The sequence below is a fragment of the Oncorhynchus masou genome, chromosome 28, assembly GCF_036934945.1.
Source record: "Oncorhynchus masou masou isolate Uvic2021 chromosome 28, UVic_Omas_1.1, whole genome shotgun sequence".
NCBI lineage: Eukaryota > Metazoa > Chordata > Actinopteri > Salmoniformes > Salmonidae > Oncorhynchus > Oncorhynchus masou.
In genome coordinates, this window is record NC_088239.1 from 46,347,789 (window position 1) to 46,366,035 (window position 18,247).

Here is an 18,247-nt window from a genome sequence, read left to right on the forward strand (position 1 = left end):
GCAAGAGGGCGCTAAGTTCACAACCCGTGGAACTGACGGAAAAAGCTGACGGACTCTTCCATGTCCATATTAGGGGTGATAAATAATCGCCAGTTTCATTATTGATTTTTAAAATGTAAATAACCAAACCTATTAGTTTTTTATTATCGATACAAAACACCAAAGTTACATTTCATAAATACAACTTCTCAAATTTAGTTGGCGGTCTACAGATATTCCACACAGACATTTTCGGATTCACACTGACACCGTGGGAATGGTTTAGTCATCGGATGGCGGTTGCTATGGGTGTGAACAAACGGGACAGCAGCAACGATGGACGTCTGTGTTCGGCACGGCAGAGGGGCCACAGGCAACACGGTGAAGGTTGGTTGAATACTTATACGTCTGAAGAAGCATATGAACCATGTTTGTGGGCGATATTACCGGTCGAATCCGGCGGTTTATTCAAACGGCCAGCAAGGGCGCTCAATTCTGCCTTCTTGGCTTCGTATGCTTCTGCGGCCGGGGCGTCACTGTAGTGTCAAACGATCGGCCTGCAGTTTTTGTGTCTGCGTAGACATGAAATCCACCAAACCCAGATGGTGATTCTGTCTGCAATTAAGTGCCCCGACCACAGCTTTTTGTAAACCATGCAAACCATGCAATTGCATCCGTTAACTTCACCTGTCACTTGGATGCATATATTAGCATAGCTGTATGTTAACATTAACTGTAGCTGGCTTGATACTGCATAATTTATTCAGTTCTTGAACCCAAATCAAATCAAACTTTATCTGCAACATGCGCCGAATAGAACAAGTGTAGACTTTACCGTGAATTGCTTACTTACAAGCCCTTAACAAACAGTGCAGTTCAAGAAGAAGAAGGTTAAATGTAAGGGTAAAATGTGTTTTAAATTGGATATTCGGTTCACGCTCCTCAATAACTATCAAACCAAGCCTGCCATGACTATGAAGATGGTATTTCCTGAATCGGGTGGATGGAGAAAAAGCCAAGCCTTTGTGTATTTCACAAGATTTCAATCTTCAATAGCTAATACCATTGATGTACAATGAACACAAATAAATGCAACATGCAACAATTTCTATGATTTTACTGAGTTACTTCATATAAGGAAATCAGTCAATTGAAATAAATTCATTAGCGCCTAATCTATTAATTTCACATGACAGGGAAAACGGATGCAAACAACAAAAAAAATGTAGTAGGGGTGTGGATCAGAAAACCAGTCAGTATCTGGTGTGACCACCATTTTTCTCATGTAGCTTGAGACCTCTCCTTCACATAGATATTGTAAATAAGAATTAGTTTTAACTGACTTGCCTAGTTAAATAAATAAAAATAAGTGTTGATCAGGCTGATTGTGGCCTGTGGAACATTGTCACACCCCTCTTCAATAGCTGTGCAAAGTTGCTGGATATTGGTGCGAACTGGAACACACTGTTGTACACACAGATCCAGAGCATCCCAAACATGCTCAATGGGCGACATGTCTGAGTATGCAGGCCATGGAAGAACTGGGACATTTTCAGCTTCCAGGAATTGTTTACAGATCCTTGCAACATGGGCCATGCATTATGCTGAAACATGAGGGGATGGCGGTGGATGAATGGCACAACAATGGGCTTCAGGATCTCATCACGGTATCTGTGCATTCAAATTGCCATTGATAAATGCATTTGTGTTCGTTGTCCCTAGCTTATGCCTGCCCATAGCATAACCCCCCCAACGTTGACATCAGCAAACTGTTCGTCCACACGACGCCATACACGCTGTCTGCCATCTGCCCAGTACAGGTGAAACCAGGATTCATGTGAAGAGCACACTTCTCCAGCGTGCCAGTGGCCATCGAAGGTGAGCATATGCCCACTGAAAACGGTTACAACGCCGTACTGCAGTCAGATCAATAGCCTGGTGCAGATAACGAGCACGCAGATGAGCTTCCGAGACAGTTTGTGCAGAAATTATTTGGTTGTACAAACCCACAGTTTCATCTGTCTGGGTGGCTGGTCGCAGACTATCCCGTAGATGAAGAAGCTGAATGTGGAGGTCCTGGGCTGGCGTGGTTATACATGGTCTGTGGTTGTTAGGATGGTTGGGCATACTGCCAAATTCTCTAAAATGACATTGTAGGTGGCTTATGGTAGAGAAATTAACATTAAATTATCTGGCAACAGCTCTGGTGGACATTCCTGCAGTCATCATGCCAATTGCACACTCCCTAAACTTGAGACATCTGTGGCGTTGTTCAACACAACACCACAGAGGGCCTTTTATTGTCCCCAGCACAAGGTGCACCTGTCTAATGATCAAGCTGTTTAATCAGCGGCAGGGTAGCCTAGTGGGGCGGCAGGGTAGCCTAGTGGTTAGAGCGTTGGACTCGTAACCGAAAGGTTGTGAGTTCAAAACCCCCGACCTGACAAGGTACAAATCTGTCGTTCTGCCCCTGAACAGGCAGTTAACCCACTGTTCCCAGGCCGTCATTGAAAATAAGAATTTGTTCTTAACTGACTTGCCTGGTTAAATAAAGGTTAAAAAAAATAAAAAAATAAAAAAAAATAAAATCAGCTTCTTGATATGCCACACCTGTCAGGGGGATGGATTATCTTGGCAAAGGTGAAATGCTCACTAACAAATTTGTGCACAGTTTCAGAAAAATAAGCTTTTTGTGCGTATGACATTTCTTGGATCATTTATTTCAGCACATTAAGCATGGGACCAACCCTTTACATGTTGCATTTTATATTTTTGTTCAGTGTATATAAACCCTGGATTGCTGATGCTATGTCTTGGCTTTTGAAAGGCTTTGAAGCCACCGGTCTGCCATATTGGCACTCCCCAGTAGGAGCATGAATGTGTATAAATGCATTTCTAGAGCTTCCCCACCATTGTAAAAAATATTTTGGAAGTGCCATCTTGGCAAGATGGAGTCATGGTGGCAGTGCCCCTTATCAGCCATCCAGTGTATTTACAGTACCAGACAACAGTTTGGACACACCTACTCATTCAAGGGTTTTTCTTTATTTGTTAAAACTATTTTCTACATTGTGGAATAATAGTGAAGACATCAAAACTATGAAATAATACACATGGATTAATGTAGTAACCAAAGAAATGTTAAACAAATCAAAATATATTTAATAATTTAGATTCTTCAAAATAGGCACTCTTTGCCTTAATGACAGCTTTGCACACTCTTGGCATTCTCTCAGCCAGCTTCATGTGGAATGCTTTTCAAACTGTCTTAGAGTTCCCACATATGCTGAGCACTTATTGGCTGCTTTTCCTTAACTCTGCGGTCCAACTCATCCCAAACTATCTCAATTGGGATTGAGGTTGGGTGATTGTGGAAGCCGACCTCACTGAATCATCTAATGCAGCACTCCACCACCCTCCTTGGTCAAATAGCCCTTACACAACCTGGAGGTGTGTGTGTTGGGTAATTGTCCGGTTGAAAAGTCTCACTAAGCGCAAACCAGATGGGATGGCGTGTTTCTACAGAATGCTGTGGTAGCCATGCTGATTAAGTGTACCTTGAATTCTAAATATATCATTGACAGTGTCACCAGCAAAGCAACATCACACCACCTCCATGCTTCATCCATTCACCTACTCTGCGTCTCACAAAGACACAGCGGTTGAAACCAAAAATCCCAGATTCAGACTCATCTGACCAAAGGAAAGATTTCCACCGGTCTAATGTCCATTGCTTGTATTTCTTGGTCCAAGTAAGACTCTTATTATTATTGGTGTCCTTTAGTAGTGGTTTCTTTCAAAATAAATACTTTTAACAAAGCACAAAGCTGGCGGAGAGAATGCCAAGAGTGTGCAAAACTGTCATCAAGGCAAAGGATGGCTACTTTTGAAGAATCTCAAACAGAAAATATATTTTGATTTGTTCAACACTTTTTTGTTTGGTTACTACATGATTCCTTATGTGTAATTTCATTGTTTTGATGCCTTCACTATTATAAGGAAAACCCCTAGAATGAGTAGCTGTCCAAACTTTTGACTGGTACTGTATATATCATTGGCTCTCACACAGTGTGCCATGACTATGAAAATGACATTCTGAATCAGTGGAGGATGGACAAAATCCACTGGTTTAAAAAACATTGAAAGTTAAAACAACCTATCTTAAAAGTATGCCATGACAATTATAGTGGCAGAAGGTGGACATTAATGTTGTAACTTTTAATGGGTTACAGACAATGTTTACAGTTAAGTCATTGAGCTGTATCTAAAGATATTTTCTTCAGTTATTTACATATGTAATTGTATTAGAGATTGAGAGAACTACATACAGTTGAAGTCGGAAGTTTGCATACACCTTAGCCAAATACATTTAAACTCAGTTTTTCACAATTCCTGACATTTAATCCTAGTGTAAATTTCCAGTTTTAGGTCAGTTAGGATCACCACTTTATTTTAAGAATGTGAAATGGCCATTTGTGATGGCCACTCCTATACCTTGACTTTGTTGTACTTAAGCCATTTTGCCACAACTTTGGAATTATGCTTGGGGTCATTGTCCATTTGCGACCAAGCTTTCTGACTTGACAGATGTCTTGATGTTGCTTCAATATATCCACAATTTTCCGTCCTCATGATGCCATCTATTTTGTGAGGTGCACCAGTCCCTCCTGCAGCAAAGCACCCCCACAACATGATGCTGCCACCCCCATGCTTCACGGTTGGGATGGTGGTCTTCGGCTTGCAAGCCTCCCCCTTTTCCTCCAAACATAACGATGGTCATTATGGCCAAACAGTTCTATTTTTGTTTCAACAGACCAGAGGACATTTATCCAAAAAGTACGATCTTTGTCCCCATGTGCAGTTGCAAACTGTAGTCTGGCTTTTTTTATAGGGGTTTTGGCATCTTCTTTGCTGAGTGGTCTTTCAGGTTATTGTCGATACAGGACTCGTTTTACTGTGGATATAGATACTTTTGTAACTGGTTTCCGCCAGCAGTTTCACAAGGCCCTTTACTGTTGTTCTGGGGTTGATTTGCACTTTTCGCACCAAAGTACATTCATCTTTAGGAGACGGAAAGCGCCATACCGCTTCCTGAGCGGTATGACGGCTGTGTGGTCCCATGGTGTTTATACTTGCATACTATTGTTTGTACAGATGAATGTGGTACCTTCAGGCATTTTGAAATTTCTCTCAAGGATAAACCAGACTTGTGGAGGTCTACAATTTTTTTTTCTGAGGCCTTTTGAATTTCCCATGTTATCAAGTGAAGAGGCACTGAGTTTGAAGGTAGGCCTTGAAATACATCCACAGGTACACCTCCAATTGACTCAAATTATGTCAATCAGCATAACAGAAGCTTCTAAATCCGTGACACAATTTTCTGGAATGTTTCATGCTGTTTAAGGGCACAGTCAACTTAGTGTATGTAAACTTCTGACCCACTGGAATTGTGATTTAAAGTGAAATAATATGTATGTAAACAATTTTTGGAATAATTACTTGTGTCATGCACAAAGTTGATGTCCTAACCGACTTGCCAAAACTATAGTTTGTTAACAAGAAATTTGTGGAGTGGTTGAAAAACAAGTTTTAATGACTACAACCTAAGTGTATGTAAACTTCCGACTTCAACTGTACATATTTCTATTGTACTGAATTACGCTATTGACTGCAAATTCTAGAATGTCTTTACGACAGGTAGTAGGAAGAGGGGAGAACGCACCAGTTCTGTACAAGTGACAAGGGATTATCCTGACCTTCGTTAGCAACTTTCTTTTATTGTTTTGTAGAATCTGAAGTTGTTAAATGTAAGGTGAACAAGTAGTATTACTAAAATAATCTTTCATTTCAAACCCGACATCCCGAGTCATTACTTTGAAGATAATTATAGAATAACTAAGGCATATTCCTAATCTCAGGCCATGGACAAATGAATACATTTTGAGATGATATGCAATGAAGAGGGATCCATCCAAGTGTCTGGGTGTCTGGCTAAACCTGTCTTTGTGTTGTTGTTGTGGTTCCCAGGTGTTGGAGTGTGGCGTGTGTGAGGATGTCTTCTCTCTCCAAGGGGACAAGGTCCCCCGGCTGCTGCTCTGCGGTCACACGGTCTGCCATGACTGTCTGACCCGGCTGCCCCTGCATGGTAGAGCCGTCCGCTGCCCCTTTGACAGACAGGTCACTGAACTGGGTGAGTTCTGTAGGGTTTGGTTTCTATACAGGCCCTTTTGTTTTCCTGTGTATGTGTTAGAGCAGTGGTTCCCAAACTTTTTATAGTCCGGTACCACTTCGAACATTCCACCTCCAGCTGTGTAACCCCTCTAGCACCAGGGTAAGTGCATTCTCAAAAATTGTTTTTTTGCCATTGTAAGCCTGCCCCACACACACACTATACGATACATTTATTAAACATAAGAATGAGTGAGTTTTTGTCACAACCTGGCTCGTGGGAAGTGACAAAGAGCTTTTATAGGACCAGAGCACAAATAATAATAAATAATTTTGCTCTTTATTTAACCATCTTACATATAAAACCTTATTTGTTCATCGACAATTGTGAATAACTAACCACAGGTTATTTGAGAAGGGTGTGCTTGAAGGGATGCACAACTCTGCAATGGTGGGTTGTATTGGAGAGAGTCTGTCTTAAAACCTTTTACGGATGCTGTACCTGTACAGGAACCAAATCAGCGGAAATTCCAGAGCGCCAACTAATTGTACTCGATACAACTCAAACTTTCATTAAAACTCACATGCAATGTACTCAATTAAAGCCACACTCGTTGTAAATATAGCCAACATGTCAGATTTGTAAAATGCTTTTCGGTGAAAGCATGAGAAGCTATTATCTGATAGCATGCAGCCCCCAGAAACACACAAAGGGGACGAAAACAAAAGAAATTAGCGTAGCCGGCGCTACCCAAAACGCAGAATTAAAAAAATATAAAACATTCATTACCTTTGACGAGCTTCTTTGTTGGCACTCCTATATGTCCCATAAACATCACAATTGGGTATTTTTTCGATTAAATCGGTCCATATATACCCAAAATGTCCATTTATGAACACTGAGAGATCCATGGAAAAAGTCACATTTCCGAACGCAAGGTCATTTTATAAAATTCATAAAGTTGCCTATAAACTATGACAAAACACTTCAACCTACTTCTGTAATCCAAGTTTAGGTATTAATAAACGATCAAATTGATCACGGAGAGATCTATATTCAATAGCTAGAAGTTTTCAAAACGAAGTCCATTTTTTTCACCAACATTATTTCCGGGTGCGCACCTGAAGACAGGATGTGCTATTCAGTGATCTAACCAAGGATAAAGGGAACTGGAAATCACAACACTGGCAACATCTTGTGGAAGCTGTAGGAATTGCAAGCACAGTTCCATCATTTATGGCAAGCCACAGACAATACAGAGACTGGTGGATGGATTTTTTCTTCTGCGATTTTTGTGATCAGGTTTCTTGCGATTTTGACCACGGAACTCGTTCTGTTATAGTCACAGACACCATTGAACCAGTTCTAGAAACTTCAGTGTTTTCTATGCACACATACTAATCATATGCATACACTATATTCCTGGCATGAGTAGCAGGACGTTGAAATGTTGCACAATGATGGAAAGACCTCTGAATTAACAAGGACAACACACAGAAGAGCTCCAACTTCTTAATAATAGCCTCAATTTGTCCCCCATATTGAATATAGTTATGGAGTCCCTGTAATGTTAGATTTAAATCATTCAGGCGAGAAAAACATCACCCAGATAGGCCAGTCGTGTGAGAAACTTGTTATCATGCAAGCAGTCAGACAAGTGAAAGTTATGGTCAGTAACGAACTTTAAGCTCGTCTCTCTCAATAAAAAAAATAAAAAAATGTGTCGATACTTTGCTCATTGACAACCAGCGCACTTCTGTATGTTGTAAAAGCGTTACGTGGTCGCTGCCCACATCATTGCATTGTGCAGAAAATACACACAAGTTCAGGGGCCTTGCTTTAACCTCTCTCTAGGGTACGTGGGACACTAGCGTCCCACCTGGCCAACATCTAGTGAGATTGCAGAGCGCTAAATTCATATACAGAAATACTCATTATAAAAATTCAGAAAAGATACAACTATTTTCCATAGGTTTAAAGATTAACTTCTTGTCAATCCAACCACGGTGTCAGATTTAAAAAATGCTTTACGGCGAAAGCATACCTTACAATTATTTGAGAACATAGCCCAGCAGACAAATCATTACAAACCGTAACCAGCCAAGTAGAAGAGTTACACAAGTCAGAAATAGAGAGAAAATTAATCACTTACCTTTGATGATCTTCATATGTTTGCACTCAAAGACATTCATTTATTCAATAAATGTTCCTTTTGTTCAATAAAGTCTCTCTTTATATCCGAAAACCTCAGTTTTGTTTGCGCGTTTTCTTCAGTAATCCACAGGCTCAAATGCAGTCACAACAGGCAGACAAAAAAATTCAAATTGTATCTGTAAAGTTCATAGAAACATGTCAAACGATGTTTATATTCAATCCTCAGGTTGTTTTTAGCCTAAATAATTGATCATATTTAAACCGGACAATAACGTTGTCAATATAAAAGGTAAACAAGAAAGGCACTCTCTCGGTCGCGCGCATGGAAAAAGCTCTGACACGGCAGGGTCCACGCATTCAGACTGCTCTTACTCCCTCATTTTTCAGAATACAAGCCTGAAACAATTTCTAAAGGCTGTTGACATCTAGTGGAAGGCATAGGAACTGCAATTTGAGTCCGAAGTCAATGGATACTATAATGGCATTGGATAGAACTTCAACAAAAAAAATAATCCTACTTCCTGAATGGATTTTTCTCTGGTTTTCGCCTGCCAAATCAGTTCTGTTATACTCAAACATTATTTTAACAGTTTTGGAAACTTGAGTGTTTTCTGTCCAAATCTACTAATTATATGCATATCCTATCTTCTGGGCCTGAGTAGAAGGCAGTTTAATTTGGGCATGCTTTTCATCCAAAATTCCAAATGCTGCCCCCTACCCTAGAGAAGTTAACAAAGTTAACCATTTTCACTTTAGTGTCCAAAACGCCTTTCAAGCTGTCAGGCATTCCCTTGGCAGCAAGAGCCTCTTGGTGGATGCTGCAATGTACCCAAGTGGTGTCGGGAGCAACTGCTTGCACGAGCTTTACCACTTCACTATGTTTCCCTATCATGGCTTTGACTCCATCAGTACAGATACCAACATGAGCAGCAGCTATGTTTGGCTACATACGGACCGTTAGTGGAATTCCCGCTAGAGAGTAGCGGTTATTGTGTTAGTTATTTGACTAGGCTACATGTATTTGACATTGTTGTTATTTCAATGAACACTAGATGGTTTAATTTTTGGCAGTGAAACGAGGCTACTCAGGTGAGAAACAACCTCTCCCGAATGTGAGGTTGTCATTGATAAATATAAATGGACTGTTTGAAAATGTGAAGAAAATACATTTATATATACAGTTGAAGTCGGAAGTTTACATACACTTAGGTTGGAGTCATTCAAACTCGTTGTTCAACCACTCCACACATTTCTTGTTTGAAAGTAATTCTTCCAACAATTGTTTACAGACACAGTGAGTTCTAAGTGAAATAATAATCACAATTCAGAATGGGTCAGAATTTTACATACTGGCTGTGCCTTTAAACAGCTTGGATAATTCCAGAAAATAATGTCATGGATTTAGAAGCTTCTGATAGGCTAATTGACATCAATTGGAGCTGTACCTGTGGCTGTATTTCAAGGCCTACCTTCAAACTCAGTACCTCTTTGCTTGACATCATGGGAAAATCAAAAGAAATCAGCCAAGACCTCAGAAAAAAAAATTGTAGTTCTCCACAAGTCTGGTTCTCCAGCAATTTCCAAACGCCTGAAGGTACCACGTTCATCTGTACAAACAATAGTACGTAAGTATAAACATCATGTGACCACACAGTCGTCATACCGCTCAGGATGAAGAAACATTCGGTCTCCTAGAGATAAACGTACTTTGGTGCGAAAAGTGCAAATCATTCCCAGAACAGCAGCAAAGGACCTTGAGAGGATGCTGGAGGGAACGGGTACGAAAGTATCTATATCCACAGTAAAACGAGTCCTATATGGACATAACCTGAAAGGCCGCTCAGCAAGGAAGAAGCCACTGCTCCAAAACAGCCATAAAAAAACAGACTACGGTTTGTATCTGCATGTTTGGAGGAAAAAGGGGGAGGCTTGCAAGCCGAAGAACACCATTCCAACCATTAAGCACGGGGGTGGCAGCATCATGTTGTGGGGGTGCTTTGCTGCAGGAGGGACTGGTGCACTTCACAAAATAGATGGCATCATGAGGAAGGAAAATTGTGGATATATTGAAGCAACATCTCAAGACATCAGTCAGTCGAGAAGCTTGGTCGCAAATGGGTCTTTTCAAATGGACAATGACCCCAAGCATACTTCCAAAGTTGTGGCAAAATGGCTTAAGTGCAACAAAGTCAAGGTATTGGAGTGGCCATCACAAAGCCCTGACCTCAATCCTATAGAAGATTTGTGGGCAGAACTGAAAAAGCATGTGTGAGCAAGGAGGCCTATAAACCTGACTCGGTTACACCAGCTCTGTCAGGGGAATGGGACAAAATTCACCCAGATCAATGGGAAGCTTGTGGAAGGCTACCTGAAACATTTGACCCAAGTTAAACAATTTAAAGGCAATGCTACCAAATACGAATTGAGTGTATGTAAACTTCTGACCCACTGGGAATGTGATGAAAGAATTAAAAGCTGAAATAAATCATTCACTCTACTATTGTTCTAACATTTCACATTCTTAAAATAAAGTGGTGATCCTAACTGACCTAAGACAGGGAATTTTTATTAGGCTAAGGTGTATGTAAACTTCCGACTTCAACTGTATATATTTTTTAATGTGAATCACGTTTTTAACCCCCCGACGGCGTTGTGCATACCCCAGTTTGGGAATACCTGTGTTAGTGGAGCGTGTGTAATTTGGCTGTAATGGATTAATTCGGCCTTCTCTCCTGCTCCAATTTCACTCCGGTACTGCTCAGCCACGAGCTCTGGGCGTTCTCTGCCCAGCATTTTTTCATTTCACCACTATTCCTTTAATAAGGCCTATTCTGTTGTATTTATTTAGCCTACCCCACCACTAATGCGCAGAGATGTTATGAGTCAACAAAGAAATAGGTCACACAGCCTGTGTAATTGATAGCAAGACAACTAATCAGCCCATGTGGCACTTTTTGGTTTCTAAATAGGCTATTCTTAAACAAAAAGGGGAATCTTAGTCGGAGCTACATTTTTAAAGGGAAAAAATGTGAGCGCTGATCACTTCTTTTTTTCTCCTTTTTCTATGCAGAGCAGGGGAATGGGCGTTGAACCACGGAGCGGTGCACAAAGACCGCTCCACGAGCGATGAGTGGGATTTCCAATGGCTCACATACTCTGGTCTGTGTGACGGTAATGTGACATCCATCTCTCTCCCAGGTGACTCTGGTGTGTGGGGTCTGAAGAAGAACTTTGCTCTGCTGGAACTTCTGGAGAGGCTGCAGAATGGAGCATCCAACCAGTTGGGCGTGGCAGAGGATTCCCTCAAAGGCATGGGAGAGGTAGGCAGTAGTTACCCCTGCCCTGGGTTCCCATCTGTCATCTGCAATTATCTGAAAACACATTTCATCATCCAGCCAAACATACATTTCATGTGTTGTCATTAAGTAAGTATCCTATGTTCTTCCCTTTCCTTCCAGAGTGTAATCCGCTGTGACGAGGACGAGAGCCACACGGCATCTATGTACTGCACGGTGTGTGCCACCCACTTGTGTGCCAACTGCTCCCAGCTCACCCACTCCACCCGCACCCTGGCCAAGCACCGGCGGGTACCCCTGGCAGACAAGCCCCACGAGAAGACTCTGTGCCCGCAGCATCAGGTCCACGCTATCGAGTTTGTCTGTCAGGAGGAGATCTGCCAGCCTGGGCCGCTCATGTGCTGCGTGTGCAAAGAGTACGGCAAGCACCAGGGACACAAGGTACGGCAGGAGGATGAGTCCGCTTGGAGAATATCAGTATTGACTGACTTACGTCAATCTCTCAAGCAACATTCCTAGCAACGAGACCCACTAGAGACAGCAATATGTTTTTATTAGAACCCGACGGATATGGAATTTTTTTGATCCGACACAATTCCGATTTTAGAGTGGCAATATTCACAGATGACCAATAAAACCTTTTTTGTATTGATTGTGCTAAAAACAGCCCTACAAAGAACATCAATGTAAGCACCACATACAATTTAAGAGCACCAGAAAGACTATTTTTTTTATTAGAAAAACTGTGTTACTCTAGCGAAAGGGATGATAAACAGCAATTATTCCAGCAAACAAAATGCCTAGACTCTGAAGACTGAGCTGCCTCATGTTAGCCAGCTGGAACACCGCATTGGACACATTTTCAATGTATTGGTATTTTGTTGTCATTTGAAAAGAAAAACATCAATCACAAAATGTGGTGCTGGTACTCGCCCTATGCATTGCCTCAGTAAACGGTCCTTGCTAGCTGGGACGTCGCCATTCCATTGAAGTTGACATTTTAAAATGGCAAGGTTCAGGGTTATGGGAGGGGTTAAGGTCAGTGTTTAGCCTAGGGATGTCCCAAGGTTCCCAGGTAGCACTGACCCTCAGTGATCGACATCAAGTACTCTTACCCAGCTAGTTAGCTGGCTAGATGGGGGTGGCAAGTTGTTCGATCGGATTCAAGTCCGGGCTCTGGCTGGGCCACTCAAGGACATTCAGAGACTAGTTCCGAAACCACTCCTGCGTTGTCGTAGCTGTGTGCTTATGGTCATTGTCCTGTTGGAGGGTGAACCTTCGCTCCAGTCTGCGGTCCTGAGCGTTCTGGAGCAGATTCTCATCAAGGATCTCTCTGTATTTGCTCCGTTCGTCTTTCCCTCGATCCTGACTAGTGTCCCTCCCTGCTACCACCATGCTTCACCGTAGGGATGGTGTCAGGTTTCCTCCAGACGTGACACTTGGCATTCAGACCAGAGAATCATCTTGTTTCTCATGGTCTGAGAGTCCTTTAGGTGCCTTTTGGCAAGCTCCAAACAGGCTGTCATGTGCCTTTTACTGAGGAGTGGCTTCTGTCTGGCCACTCTACCATAAAGGCCTGATTGGTGGAGTGCTGCAGAGTTGTTTGTCCTTCTGGAAGGTTCCTCCATCTCCACAGAGGAACACTGGAGCTCTGTCAGAGTGACCATCGAGTTCTTGGTCACCTCCCTGACCAAGGCCCTTCTCCACCGATTGCTCAGTTTGGCCGGACGGCCAGCTCTAGGAAGAGTCTTGGTGGTTCCAAACTTCTTTCATTTTAAGAATGTTGGAGGCCATTGTGTTCTTGGGGACCTTCAATGCTGCAGAAATGTTTTGGTACCCTTACTCCCAGATCTTGGGGCGGCATGGTAGCCTAGTGGTTAGAGCGTTGGACTAGTAACAGGAAGGTTGCAAGTTCAAATCCCCGAGCTGACAAGATCTGTCGTTCTGCCCGTTAACCCACTGTTCCTAGGCCGTCATTGAAAATAAGAATTTGTTCTTAACTGACTTGCCTAGTTAAATAAAGGTAAAAATAATAAAATTAAAAATCTGTGCCTAGACACAATCATGTTTCGAAGCTCTTTGACAATTCCTTCGACCTCATTGCTTGGTTTTTGCTCTTCCATGCACTGTCACCTGTGGAACCTTGTATAAACAGGTGTGTGCCTTTCCAAATCACATCCAATCAATTGAATTTACCACAGGTGGACTCCGAGTTGTAGAAACAGCTCAAGGATGAAAGGAAAGAGCGAGACTCACAACTCTGTAGTGGAGTAGTGTCATTCCTTCTCCGGGACAATTTGGCCGGCTACAGTTTATTTATCGGCTTTTAATTTTTTGGGCCGGCATTTGCCAGCTAATGGAAACACTGGTGCGTAGTCATGGGTGAACACGGAGTAAAGGAGTGGGCTGATCACGTACCCCTGTGGGGCTGCGGTGTTGAGGATCAGCGTGGCAGAGGTGCTATTGCCTACCTTCACCACATGGGGTCAGCCCGTCAGTAAGTCTAGGACCCAGTTGCACAGGAAGGGGTTCAGACCCAGGGCCCTGAGCTTAGTGAAGAGCTTGGCGGGTACTATGGTGTTGAGGCAGGAAGGTTGAGGCTGTTCAACTGCTATGATTCGATTAATTTTTCCTTACTGATTGCTTCCTTCCTGTAGCATGTGGTTCTGGAGGCAGAAGCCAATCAGATCCGTGCATCCATCCTGGACATGGCCCACTGTATCCGGACGTTCACAGAGGAGGTGTCGGAGTATTCCAGGAAGCTGGTTGGGATCGTACAGCAGATTGAGGGAGGGGAACAGACCGTGGATGACGGCATCGGCATGGCACACACTGAACATGTAAGAACAGCTGGCAGTGGATGATTCTTTTGCATTCTACACAACAGAATAACTTTTAGTTGTCAAAGAGGATAGCTAGGCAATTGAGGTACAATCAATGTAAAGCTGTTACTGTGTTTACCAATTTACAATGGCTACATTTTAAAAGTCCTCAAACGTTGTTTGTTTTCTTCCAAAAAGTCATGAAATAGCTTACGTTTAATCCTAGTGTATCTTTCCTCATGCTGTGTGTATTCCTGATGGACTCAGTCGTCTGTGGGTGTTCCCCAGGTCCCAGGCACGGCAGAGAGCGCCCGGTCCTGCGTACGGGCCTACTTCGCCGACCTCCACGAGACACTGTGCAGACAGGAGGAGATGGCGCTCAGCGTAGTGGACGCCCACGTCAGAGAGAGACTCATCTGGCTCCGGCAGCAGCAGGAGGACATGGCCATCCTGCTTTCCCAGGTCTCCACTGCCTGCCTGCACTGTGAGAGAACTCTGCAGCAGGTAGGAGTCAAAATGGGGCCACCAATGGGGGATAGCATCTAGAGCACACCGTAGGAACGCAATCTCTGCTTGCACCGGAAGGTGCTGTCGTTTTCAATAAGCAGCTTTGCACCGCTATGTTCTTCCTGGGGTCTTCTGTGTGCGTGTTCAATTGGACAGTCCCTCCTGGGTTCTACGATAGCAAATGTTGTTTTTTTTTTCAAAATCAACAATGCCCAAAATTAACAATATTATCAGAGGGCTTGCAAGTTTCACTAATCACTGCACTATTTCAGCATAAAACAGTCAATTAATCGCAATATTATTGGACAAACTGACTCATCCCCGCAGCACAAAAAGAGGGCTCGCATTCTCAACCAATCACTGCACATTTACCACATAATATGGTTCAATCAAGCCACTTTCCCTCGTCAGCGCATTTGTGAAAAATTGCACAAAATCATTGCATATTGCCATATAAAATGTCCGAATTGTCGCAGCAAGATCAAGCATTCTTGCCCGCAAGTATCAAAAACATCACAGTAATCATGACTGAAGTCTTTCCCGTCTCTCTCGGTAGGATGACTGCAGGGTGGTACTGGCCAAGCAGGAGATCAACAGACTGTTGGAGACTCTGCAGAAACAGCAGCAGCAGTTCACTGAGCTGGCTGACCACATCCAGCTAGACGCTGGTATCCCCGTCACCTTCACCAAGGTACAGCACTCTGCTCTACTCTGTAGGAATTCAAGACTTGGCACACTCTCCATTGAAGGATAATTAGTTACCTCCTTTAGACGACATGATTTTTCTCTGTTCCAGGACAACCGGGTCCACATTGGTCCAAAGATGGAGATCCGGGTGGTGACCCTGGGACTGGATAGTGCAGGGAAAACCACCATCCTCTTCAAGCTGAAACAGGACGAGTTTATGCAGCCCATCCCTACCATAGGTAAACCCACAACAATCGTTGTCATGTAGGCACGTGTCAAATTATGCATTTTTACATGACATTTACCTGAATTGTATTGACACTAGCCATTCCTTCTTGTCATCTCTAGGTTTTAATGTGGAGACAGTGGAGTATAAGAATCTCAAGTTCACCATCTGGGATGTTGGTGGGAAACATAAGCTACGACCTCTCTGGAAGCACTATTACCTGAACACACAAGGTACACTACAATGTCAAAAGTATGAGAACAAGGAAAAGGGCCTTCCCTAAACTGTTGCTACAATGTTGGAAGCACAGAATCGTCTAGAATGTCATTGTATGCTGTAGCGTTGAGATTTCCTGTCACTGGAACTAAGGGGCCTAGCCCAAACTATGAGAAACAGCCCCAGACCATTATTCCTCCTCCTCCAAACTTTACAGTTGGCACTGTGCATTGGGACAGGTGGCGTTCTCCTGGCTTTCGCCAAAACCAGATTCGTCTGTCGGACTGCCAGATAGTGAAGCGTGATTGATCACTCTAGAGAACGCATTTCCACTGCTCCAGAGTTCAGTGGCGGCGAGCTTTACACCACTCCAGCCGACGCTTGGTATTGCGGATGGTGCTCTTCAGCTTGTGGCTGCTCGGCCATGGAAACTAATTTCATGAAGCTACCAACCAGCTCGATTTTATACACTTATCAGCAACTGGTGTGGCTGAAATAGCCCAATCCACTAATTTGAAAGGGTGTCCACATACTTTTGTATAACTAGAGGATAGACAGATACACTTTCTTTCATATTACCTGCTTCCCTTACTATATCAATAAATATGACAAATGTACTGCTTTTGAATAGAGAGCATTTGAAAATCCAGTATTTTATACAAAACATTTTCAGTAAATTAGTTTTTTACTCATCCAGGAAACCTGGAAACAGGTTATGAATGAATAGGGCCCTGACTTTCTCAGTTTCTCTCTCCAGCGGTGGTGTTTGTGATTGACAGCTGTCACAGAGACAGGCTGATGGAGGCCCACAGTGAGCTGGCGAAACTGCTGACCGAGAAAGAGCTGAGAGACGCCCTGCTGCTCATCTTCGCCAACAAACAGGTACACACGCAGCCCTCTGGTACAAGTACACACACACACACAAAGATGATTAAGTCATTGATTCCTCTATCCCCGCCTGCAGGATGTCCCCGGGGCTGAGTCAGTGGAGGAGATGACGGAGCTTCTGAGCCTTCACAAGCTGTGCTGTGGGAGGAGCTGGCACATCCAAGGCTGTGACGCCCGCAGCGGCACAGGGCTCTACGAGGGCCTGGACTGGCTGTCCCGACAGCTGGTGGCTGCAGGCGTACTGGACGTGGCCTAAACCTCCCCTGATGACTGACTTCTGTTACCCAGTCTCACACCTTATCCTTCTTACCCTAAAACCTCCCCATAACCCATTGATACCCTAGAGACCAGTTTCACCAAATACCTACCTAAACTTCTTACCTGATGCTTACCCAATCTTCGGTACGAATGCACTTGACAGATGATTTTATGTAATGCAGCATACGGTCTGAAAATGACACAAGCGGTGAAGGTTTGGATTCAGCTATTATTTACTTTGGTTGAGAAGTGTCTGTTAACGTTAAATAATGCAGTTTACTGAAATCTGTGTCAATCCATTTTGAGTTGATTGAAACAGACTTTGCCGAGATATTGTATCTCTGGTGAAACATCTGAGCGAAATATTTGCCTCTTGTTTTGTGGAGTGTTTTTGTTGATGTTGTGAAGAATGCATTGGTGCATGTGGGTTGTGTTCAGGGCGGTGCAACGTTACACTCGTAGCAGATAAATGTTTAACGCTGACATAATTCCTTCATTTTAATTGACAGGATGATTTTCACACACTATTTATCTGAATGTACCATAATGTTGTGCCCTACTGAATGTGACCCTGGCTTCATTTGAAACCGAATGAAAAATAATATCTGCTGTCGACTAGAGGACTCCAGGTGGAGTTCTGTAATAACATTTGTTCGATTTTCTGTTTTAGCAATCTGCATTTTTAGTAACATACTACATTACCCACCTGTAGTAACGCTCTTTCAACGCCTCTTGTTGTTTCGCGGAACCATCATTTGGTTAGAATTAACTTTCCTTATTGCTATAGTGTTTACTACTTCTTGTATGTGTATAAAAAACAAGGCACATGTGAAGAAGCCTTTCCCTCTACTCTTAACGGATCTCTTGATTTGCGAAATCTTCCATTTCTGATGTGATTTTTGAAACGCTTAGAAGCACAGTGCAAAGCCGCACATTTGTTACTCGGACTTGATGTTTTTTTGTAAACGATTCATAATGTGACGCTATTAAATAAAAACAAACTGATTAATGTCTGAATATGGTCTGACCCATCCAGAGAAGTTGT

At 42.9% G+C, this 18,247-nt stretch overlaps 1 protein-coding gene across 1 annotated transcript; it reads left to right on the forward strand.

Annotated features, from left to right (window-relative positions):
• Window positions 1–272: 272 nt before the first annotated feature.
• On the forward strand, window positions 273–18,219 carry LOC135517684 (E3 ubiquitin-protein ligase TRIM23-like). Its single transcript, XM_064942198.1, is given in 12 exon segments — window positions 273–298; window positions 300–366; window positions 6,007–6,169; window positions 11,501–11,622; window positions 11,761–12,039; window positions 14,256–14,438; window positions 14,709–14,924; window positions 15,484–15,618; window positions 15,724–15,853; window positions 15,963–16,073; window positions 16,814–16,938; window positions 17,021–18,219. Coding segments are annotated over 12 exon segments (1,737 nt in total). The 3' UTR covers window positions 17,201–18,219.
• The last annotated feature ends 28 nt before the right edge of the window (window positions 18,220–18,247 follow it).